The 10,795-nt window shown below is 46.7% G+C and overlaps 1 protein-coding gene across 1 annotated transcript; it reads right to left on the bottom strand.

The window, feature by feature from the left end:
- Positions 1-784: 784 nt before the first annotated feature.
- On the bottom strand, positions 785-1,558 carry LOC126209815 (uncharacterized). The gene has a single exon (XM_049938948.1). It carries the CDS (start codon positions 1,556-1,558, stop codon positions 785-787), a length of 774 nt encoding a protein of 257 aa, XP_049794905.1.
- Positions 1,559-10,795: the final 9,237 nt, after the last annotated feature.

Genomic DNA, 10,795 nt, shown 5'->3' with positions numbered 1-10,795 from the left:
TTAAGTCAAATACTTCAGTTTCACCTTCATTTGATATAAAACTTAAGAATTTCTGTTCCACCCCAGATTTTAACCTTAAAAAACCTGTATCTCATGGGTTTAATCAAAATTTTGTTCCTCCAGGCAAGAGAAAAGACTTCTCAATGTGCAAGAACACGGTGACGCCGACGACGACAAAAACAACCACCACCAGGGAATGGTACAATGGGAATGATTCTACATTTTCCTTTACAAAATCTACAAAGCTGAAAGAATATAGTTTTTCGTTTGCCAGTACCCCTAGAAAAAGTGGCTCTTCATGCTCTGAAAAATTTTATGATAGTTTAAAAGTGGATCCACCAACAGCTTCAGTACATTTTGATAAAGTTATCACCCAGAGAAAATGTTCTGATGAAGTTAAAACCCATCCAGGATTTTACCTCACGAAGAGAGATTTAAATACAGATTTTAATGAACAACCGTGGAGTGAAGCTACTTCAGCTGATTTAAATTTCGATTTTGAATCATTCAATGTACAGCCCATGTCGTGGCCCCCTGACTTGAGTTTTCAGAGCACACCACTAAAAAATCCCATATTAAAATTATCACTCTCTCTTCATGTTCTCCCGGGTTTCGGCACCAAAATGTTGCTACACACTAGTGAAATCAAGGACACAGTAAAACTTCTGCTCACACACACCTTTATTCTCACACGTCCATTTTAGTTACCGTTGAAATATATCCGCTGCAGAGGGCAGCACAATGTACAGACTTAACAGAACACCAACAGATGGCGTAGGAGTCTTCATTCCCCGACATCCTCCCCACCCTGGTCCATCTCGAGGGGGATGACCAGCTGGACCGGTCGACAGATCTTCATACCATCTGGCTGGCGGAGGATGATGCACCGTATTTTACTGTCTCTGCCATGCCGCACTTCTTCTACCACAGCCCTCTTCCACAAGTGCCGTGGTTTGCTGTCTTCTTGGAGCAGAACAACCTCTCCAATTCTCGGTTTCCTCTGCGAAGGGTATCCCTTCACCTCATGATATTGTCTTAGCAGCAGGAGATATTCTGTCTTCCGCCTGCGCCAGATGTCGTCACTGACCTTTTGTCTGAGTCGGAACTCCTTGGCAAGGTCCTTTCTAGTTGGCCCACATGGAATTGTTACTAATTTCCCACCATTTTGAAAGTGGGCTGGCGTCAGTGCAGTGTCACTCTCTCCTTGAGTGATGGGTCGTGAGTTTATTGAGTCTTCTATGCTGATCAAGGTGGTGTTTAAGCTCTCTTCATCCACCTGGGAGCGACCAAGAACTTTCCTCAGGCAGCGCTTGACTGAGCCTATCATGCGTTCCCACCAGCCTCCCCACCAAGTCGCACGTGGTGGTATGAATTTCCAAGTGATTCCATGGCGGGCACAGTAGAGCTGTATGTCAGTATCCTGCATGGTTTTGAAAAGCTCCGCCAGTTCTGAGTTGGCTGCATGGAATGTTGTAGCATTGTCTGAGTAGACAGTGACTGGTAGGCTCCTACGTCCTGCAAAGCGTTGCACGGCCATCAAAAATCTGTCAGTGTACATGTCAGTTGCAAGTTCAATATGAATGGCCCGTGTTGTTGCACATGTGAATAGGACTTTTTTGTTTGATGTCCAGATTTGACATATAATGGTCCGGCAAAATCGATGCCTGTTACTGCAAATGGTCTTGAAGGCTGAACTCTGTCCAGTGGTAGTGGGGCCTTCATCTCTTCATACCGGCGACTGTGTATTATCTTGCACGGTAGGCAAGAGTGAAGAACTCTCCTAACAGCTTGTCGTAAGGCGCGAAGACGCGCTTCAGCAGTTGTGCGGCTGCAGGAGAGAGGCATATCCTTCTTTCGAGGCAGAGATACAACTCTGCGACCATATTCCACACTGTATGATTCTCGGAATTCCTGATGAATAGGGTGGTCCTTGGGTTTTAATGCTCGCTCTTGATTTCCTGTTATCCCGATTGTCTCCAGGTCCCAAAATCGGCGCACTGACTCGTCAGATATATCACTGCAGCTGCCCTGAATAAAGTTGACAGTTGCTCTGTTGACGGTAGTGCTAGATCTGTTTCCACTGAGAACATAGCCAAAGATTGTTGGGAGAAGAACCAATGACGGTGATACCTTGATTGGTTGTTCCAAAGTCACGATTCTCCAGTAGTAATCAGCTCCAATCAGGATCTCAATAGGTAGATCTTCAGTGTCTCCTTTAGGATCTGCGAGTGGTGTACCACCCCTCAAGACCATATCTCCTACATCTTGTGGCACTGTTGGTTGCTGTGAAAAATTATTTGTGGTTTCAAAGGCTGTTACTGATATGCGGGAATTAGTGGAGCATCCCATCATATTAAACTGCACCTTCTTCCTTGAGAGTGATGAACTGTAACTGGATTCGAAAGTAGTTATCTCGAGAGTAGTGCTTCCAATGACACTTAGTTGGAGAGATTCGATCAGTGAATGGTGAATGAAACTCGATTGACTCCCTGTGTCCAGGATGGCACGTGTCTGTTTGCTCTTACCGGTGGGTCCTGTGATACTCACACGAGCAGTCTGCAGGTATGTGAAGTTAGAAGTCATAGTTTCAATTTTATTTACTGTTGTGTTATGGCTACTACAGATAGAAATGTGATGCTCCCCCTTACATTTCGCACAGGACGCCTTTCCCCGTTTGAAACACTGATTTCTGTTGTGGCCACGTCTCAGGCATAGAAAGCAACGGTTCATTGTCTTGAGGGCGTCGATTCTTGCCTGCAAGCTTGCAATCTTTTGGCAGTCTTGGCCCCAGTGCCCTCTTTCGCCGCAATACACACAGAAGGGCTCTGAATTCTGTTGTTTCTTCTTGTCCCTCTTCGTTTTAACCTTTACATGGAAGGCAGATGCTGTTGGTACGTAATTTTCGTGTGGTACAGTATCTCCACGAATTTTGCGTGTGTTGATAGCTCCTTCCACCTCTTCATTTAAGAACTCCATAAGGTGGGTGAGGTTCCCTTCTTCAATCTTTTGCCTTCGGGCATGAGCTAGCAAATTTTTGCAAATTTCTTCAGGAAAGGCTCGAAGAAGTTTGGGTGCAAGCACTCTCCCATAAGAGTCCACATTTTCTCCTAGAGCTCGTAGTGCTTGGATGCGCTTATGGCACTCAATGTAGGTGGAATTGAGAGCCTCTGGACTGCCGGAAGTCGAAGTGTTAAGATTCTCCAAGAAATCCAGGTGACTTTGGATAATTCTGTTCTTATCCCCATATTTGGATTTCAAAATTTGCTTAGTCTGCTCATATGTATCGGCTGTAACAGCAATCCCATCGACCAAGTCCTTAGGTTCCCCATCAAGGTAACCACGGAGGAATACATGCTTGTTCATTGTTGACACCATCGGATTCTCGTCTATGGAAGCTGTGAATTGCTCCCAAAATCGAGGCCAAGCTTCTATATCCCCTGAGAACGCGTGCAGTGTGATAGTAGGCAATTTTATGTCCATACAGGCATGTTGTTGAGCCGCTGACGTCGCGTTTCTGTCTCCTGAGCGCGCTCCTCCTAGAAGGCCTTTCGCCTTTCGGAGGGCGCGTTTGCATTTATCAGTATATTCCTCACAAGCTTCCGTGTCGGCTTCGTATTCAGAGTCATCCAGCAAGTCCTGAATTGTATCGTTGAGTCGGGTCAATTCTTCTAATGTTTCTTGTAGGCATTCCTGGAAGTGTTCTACTTCTTCTGCAGCTGTAGAACCATTGAAGGCGTTTATCTGGCTGACGAAACGCGTCGCATTCGATCGCAAGGTCGTCCGCTTCCGGCGCAGCCTCCCCAAGTTCGTAGCTACTGCTTCTGCCATGGTGAGTTGGTGGTTTTGCTTTCTGTCGCGAGAGTGCGTTCAAGGACAAGACGTCAGTTGGATGCTATCGCTAAGGGATGGCGCTGTCGTGGAGTGTGAACCGTTAGCAGCCCCCTAGTGGTGTTTGTAGTTCTCAACAGATGGCGCGACCGTGCAGTTTTCAACTTCCGCGACCTTTAGTAGTGGTCGCTGTTGCTAACAGATGGCGCTGCAGTCTACCAATACTTTAGCAAGTCCCCTTTGTGCCTTGCAAATAATACGCCAACTGCCCTCTATTGCTCTGCCACCAACAAACATGCACCAAGTAACATCACATACAAATCAATCGCCCCGCAGTGTCCTTTGCTACAGTTTCAGAGCAATACCGCAACTTATCTGTGTGAGCTGAACGTGGCGTGACGTGACCGGATTTTGAGATTGAAGTCGCTCAAAACCTTCTCCGCCGGCGTCGAGTCCTCTTTAATGTGTAGTAGCACTCTATCTCTTCATGTTCTCCCGGGTTTCGGCACCAAAATGTTGCTACACACTAGTGAAATCAAGGACACAGTAAAACTTCTGCTCACACACACCTTTATTCTCACACGTCCATTTTACAGTTACCGTTGAAATATATCCGCTGCAGAGGGCAGCACAATGTACAGACTTGACAGAACACCAACAGATGGCGTAGGAGTCTTCATTCCCCGACATCCTCCCCACCCTGGTCCATCTCGAGGGGGATGACCAGCTGGACCGGTCGACAGATCTTCATACCATCTGGCTGGCGGAGGATGATGCACCGTATTTTACTGTCTCTGCCATGCCGCACTTCTTCTACCACAGCCCTCTTCCACAAGTGCCGTGGTTTGCTGTCTTCTTGGAGCAGAACAACCTCTCCAATTCTCGGTTTCCTCTGCGAAGGGTATCCCTTCACCTCATGATATTGTCTTAGCAGCAGGAGATATTCTGTCTTCCGCCTGCGCCAGATGTCGTCACTGACCTTTTGTCTGAGTCGGAACTCCTTGGCAAGGTCCTTTCTAGTTGGCCCACATGGAATTGTTACTAATTTCCCACCATTTTGAAAGTGGGCTGGCGTCAGTGCAGTGTCACTCTCTCCTTGAATGACGGGTCGTGAGTTTATTGCGTCTTCTATGCTGATCGAGGTGGTGTTTAAGCTCTTTCTATGTACTGGGTTTTCTCATATGAGATTTGCAGGCCAGTTCTTTGTGCAATTTCGTGTAACTTCTCTATGGCGTTAGTTGCTTCTTTTCTATTATTTGTGAGGATTGCAAGGTCATCTGCAAAAGCTAAACACTTCACATTGAATCTATTGTCTTTTCTAATGCCAATTTGGATTCCTTTGACTTCTTTTTCCCATGTCCTGATGATTTTTTCAAGAATGATATTAAAGAGTAATGGTGAAAGTCCGTCACCCTGTCGCACTCCAGTTTGGATTACAAATGGTTCCGAGATATCCCCCATAAATTTAACCTTGGAGACTGTGTCAGTTAATGTTTCCTGAATGATTGCTCTTGTCTTTCTGTCAATGCTGAATTCTTCCAGCGTCTTGCAGAGCACTACTCTGTCTATTGAGTCGTAGGCCTTTTTAAAATCTACAAAAGTAACCACTGTGTTTCGGGTGTTTCTCATCTGAAGAATCATTTTCAGATTCCAGATCTGCTCTATGTATGATCGTCCCTTGCGAAAACCAGCCTGGTATTCTCCTATTTGTGGGTCAGCTTGTTCTTCTAATCTATTCATGAGAACTTTTGATAGGATCCTGTTCCACCTCAGGAGGGGCAAGACCCAGTGGCGGGGACGATGGGGAAGGGACGACCACAGGTGAACCAGCCTCCTGAGAAACCGGGCCTGCGAGGGGGGCCGGCTGTCGCTGGGGCATCTCGAACGATGGTGATGCCGGTGCTGGAGCTACTGGAGGCTGCCAAGGCTGAGAACCAGCGCAGTGCGGCAGAGTCACAGCGGGGAGGGGTGGTAACGTCCCCTGCGAAACCAACACAGGTGCCGGCAATGGGGAAGCCGGTGCCCGAGAGGTCGGAGTGTGGGTGCCCAAACGTGGACGTAGCTGATTTTGGTGACGACGTGCCACCAGGTCCCCCGCCTGCAAGGTATAGAGCCGGCGGCCATTTCGGCGCAGGACCACCGCCGGTATCCAACGTGTATTGCGACCAAACCCACGGGCCCAGACCGACATACCCAGTGGAAAGCCAGGTACTCCGTTTTGCGAAGACTGGCAAGGACCAGGTCGGAGGAGGTGCAGCAGAGTCCTAGGTTGACACCCATGGAGGAGCTTTGCGGGGCTGCGTTCTCCCATTGGTGTGGTCCGGTATGCCGTCAGGAAAAACGTCAATGCTTCCTCCGCAGGAAAATCGTGCACATAATTTCTCATCTGTGTCTTAAATGTGTGCACCATGCCCTCGGCTTCCCCATTCGATTGTGGATGGAAGGGGGGAGAGGAAACGTGCTGAATACCGAAGCGCCTACAAAAATCCTCGAAGGTCTGCGAAATAAACTGCGGTCCATTGTCCGAGACCAGGGTGATTGGCAGACCTTCCACAGAAAAGATTTTTGCTAGTGCCTGGATTGCAACTTCTGAAGGAGCAGCAAACCACATATGGGAATCGGGAATAAGCATCAATGACAACGAGCCAAAAGCCATTGAGAAACGGGCCCGCAAAATCGATGTGAACACGTTCCCATGCTTGGGACAGAGCGAGAAGGCCTCTAGGCTCAAGGAGCCAATACAGCTGCCGCTACCCAGGCATTCTACCAACTTCCAGAGAACATCGAGAGTAATTGGATGAAAGCTGTCCACTTCTATTGGAATGCCAACCAGTTTCAGTATCGGGTTGATGATGCTTCCTCGCCACTGAGATTGGAACTCACTCTTGCTCCAGATACAGTTGAAGATTGTAAGGAGATGATGCTGACAATCCACAGATACTGTATTTACTCGGATCTAAGCCGCACCTGAAAAATGAGACTCTAAATCAAGGAGGGGAAAAAAAAAAAAAAATCCCGAATCTAAGCCGCACCCGAAATTTGAGACTCGAAATTCAAGGGGAGAGAAAAGTTTTAGGCCGCACCTCCAAATCGAAACAAAGTTCGTCCATTGTAATAGGAGACACAATTTAGGTCGAATGAAAGACGATACAGCTGCAGTTGTTTGGTTCGAGTTGTAAGCTTATCAGTTCAGCTTTACCAGATAGCCATTGCTATGCGTCAGGCGCTCCGTCCATATTTATACGGGTATCCTTCCTTTTTCACGTGCTTCGCCTGGTTTGAATCTATTGCTTATTTTTCTTTGATCTGATAATTGCCGTTCTCTTTGTTATAGGTGTTTACGTCACTCTAAGCTGAAAATGCATTACTGTACTGTCATGCATTGTATGTCGCATTCTGATAGTGCGTGTTTACGGCCTGTCGCTGCTCGCGGCACGGCTTGCTTTTGTGCGCACTACCGCCGCTTACAAATAAAAAAAAAGAGAGGAATCGTCTCATTAGCGAAACAATGGCAAGAGACTGCTATTGTTGTTACTTACACTGCTGCTTTCTTTGATAATGATAAACAAGAACCAAATAATAGACTGTGTATGATAAAACATGTTCTGAATGAGAGTTAGGCGAAAATTTTTCTCCTTTGAAAATCTTTGCGGCCGCTTCTTTAGTACATCAAAGTCTGCACAGAAATTAGTCATCTTAGATTTAAAAAATCTAGTCAGTTGCCGTGCTTCATTTCTGACTGTATCACTATTAGGCATAAGAATAATACGAATATAAACATGACACGATACGTATATTCTTCCGCGTTTGCTGTTGTCTCACTCTGGTTTCGTAGTTTATTGGGCAGACAGGATTTAAATGAGATAGCAGCAAACACGAAAGAATACATGGCAAAATGTTTATATTCATATTATTCTTATGGTGAAGAGAATACTGCATGTGATTCACATTTCATCAGGTTCCTATTAGTAACCATATCTTCTCACAGGTTCAGAACGTAGAGTTGGCCATATTGACAAACATCCCTAACAGTCTTGCCAGTCGGATTTTCGTAGTACATTGAAATTCTGCTACATTCGAAGATGAACACTACGGAATTTGTACTTACTTCGTTGGATAATGTATGAAAATGCAGTGGTCTAAACTCGGGGCGGAGAAAAAAAAGCTCGTCTTCCACCCTTTTTTTAAAATTTATTTACTGACGCAGAGGTTTTGGCGCCAGTATTTATCTTTGTGCCTACAAAGCATGCCTGCGTAGCGCTACATATATTCTGTTGTGGCGTAACAAGACAGCTACGCCACACGGAGGTAGCCGAAAGGCACGCGCTAAGCTAAAGCAGGATGGCGTGAGGTCTGAAACAGGATATGTAATGAAAGCTATAAAGAAAAGTACGTAGCTTCTTCAATACTTAACTTTAATCCATCCTTGTGGTAAATCTGGAAATTGTGGCGATACAAGTGAGACTCTTTAGATACATGCAATGTTACTAATGGCGCCTTGCTAGGTCGTAACCATGGACTTAGCTGAAGGCTATTCTGTCTCTTGGCAAATGAGAGAAAGGCTTCGTCAGTGTAGTCGCTAGCAAAGTCGTCGTACAACTGGGCCGAGTGCTAGTCAGTCTCTCGAGACCTGCCGTGTGGTGGCGCTCGGTCTGCGATCCTGACAGTGGCGACACGCGGGTCCGACATGTACTAATGGACCGCGGCCGATTTAAGCTACCACCTAGCAAGTGTGGTGTCTGGCGGTGACACCACATATTCGACGGCAGAAGTTAGTTGTGGCGGCACCTACCAACATTTTTCAGAACTTCCTCTTGCTTTGCACTCGATTCTAAGCCGCAGGCGGTTTTTTGGATTACAAAAACTGGAAAAAAAGTGCGACTTAGATTCGAGTAAATACGGTAGATGTTTGAAAATTTGGTTGTTGATGCAGTCTGGCCCTGGAGCTGTATGAGGGCAAAGAATTCCCACTCATTGAATGGAGCATTATAGGGCTCCAGGAGGCGCATAGTGAAAGGTAAGTGCAATCACTCCACCCACTGTTTAGGGACACGAAAGCCACATCGATAATTATCTGACGCAGAGCACCGTGTCGGTTACGGCATCTGGGTCAGTGAGAACAGCACCGTACAAGGAAATGCCACGTGCACCTGCATAGGACTGGTACCACAGAGGCATCCGATCTTTGCCCAAACCTGAGGAGGAGGCATATGTAGTCCAATGGGTGAAATGTTATGTTCTCTGGCTGGGGGATGGGGACCAGCATTGCTGATGGGTGAGGAGATATTGCTCCCAAAGTGGACAGCAGGAGGAAAGTCTCCAATTATAAGGCAGGCATGGTCAAGTGAACCTGAGGGCTCACTATAGGATGTGTAGTGAGGGAGAGTACCACTGACAGAGAGGGCGATATCGTGGCTGTAGTGGACGACACTGTCGTGCGTGCAAGATACTTTTTCTTGCCTCTCGGTATGTCAGTCAAGAGTCTTACATTCACTTTTTTTTTAAAGACTGTGCAGCCTGGTGAGAGCAAGGAGAATTGCGCTCTCCATAGCTGATGCAGATGTGTGGAGCACAAGGAACATTCGCATGCAATCCCTACAGACTAGTCTGTCTATGGCTTTGTGTCACATCAGTATAACGTCACCTTGACATTTTCAGGCAACAAAGCCTCTCTAAGATTAAGATGAAGGTCCCAGTAGTGACCCTATTGTCCTTTGGCCCCCTACGGACACAATGGACGAAATGCACCCTGCATCGCTCCAAGACGGCTTGCAGTTCATCGTCAGACTGCAAGGGGTCACAATGGAAACTTATGCCTCGAACCCTGTTTAGAGTATCGTGGGGAGCATAGTCACCAAAATGTCACCCAGCTTGTCACAAGCAAGCGATGCCCACGACTGGGCACGGGATGTTTTAATCGAAACTGTCATTTAGCCTTACGTTCCTCCCACGATACTGCCAGGGAAGGAAACATTCTCTAATCATCTCTCTGACATGAGTGAGTTCTTTGCTTCTGAGGAGACTCGTGGGGTCCTAACAACCACCAACAGAAGGAAACTTCACCTGCACCATATGTTATTCATCTGCCAAGGTGTCAACTACACCAGAGGGACTCTCCCCACAGGTGTAACCCGACTCACCATTGGCTATCTAGCCAGTTATCCGTCATTTGGAGACCCTGTGCCCCAATCACGATGGGCACATACTCCTTGGCATATATGGGGAGGTTTTAGCTCAAGCACAGACAAGGCAATCTCTGCTTGGTCAGGGGGCTACTATCTTGCAGGTGCTTAAGTCCCTGTCGCACCCCCCTCAACAGGATGGCTACAGTGCTGAGTTCTGGGCGTACTACCTTACTGGACGGGAACATTGCTAAGGTGGAAAGCCACAAAGGTGGAACATACACCACACTGGGCAATGGTACCTGCACAATGTACACTTTGAAAGATTTGGAAAAGTGGTGGCAGGTCAAACACAACAATGAGGGCCATGTATTTATTAATGAAAAGGTGTAGAGAAGGCTGAAAGTGAAATGAAAACTAGGGTCCTAAACCACGTACCAGGTCCAAGCATGGCGTGCACCAGAAACAAAATTCGATGGAAAGACGGAGGGGGAAATGGATAGTGGAAGTACAGACTTGGAGCACAAGCACAGGAAGGGAACTAGTGCTGCAAAGGCTGGCGGCCCGTGGTAGTCGAGCATGCACTCACAAATGAGCTGTGGGCCCCGATGAGTTGCCTATACTTGACACCTGATGTTTTGTTCAACCACTGAAAACAGTGTATTTTAATGTAGTGTATTGCCTACTTTCATATTCATATTGTTAAATTAAGGTGTAAAAGTTGTAGGAAAATTCCTGTAGAATGCAAATACTTCAGGGTTAAAGGAGACCACTCACCAAAAAGTGGAAGCATTGAGATGTTGATAGGTAAAAAGAAGTTAGCTTTTGGAGTTTACGCTTTGACA

Source organism: Schistocerca nitens, chromosome 10 (genome assembly GCF_023898315.1).
Source record: "Schistocerca nitens isolate TAMUIC-IGC-003100 chromosome 10, iqSchNite1.1, whole genome shotgun sequence".
Taxonomy (NCBI): Eukaryota; Metazoa; Arthropoda; class Insecta; order Orthoptera; family Acrididae; genus Schistocerca; species Schistocerca nitens.
Note: the sequence above shows the minus strand (reverse complement) of the source record. Positions and strands in the feature narration are given on the sequence as shown.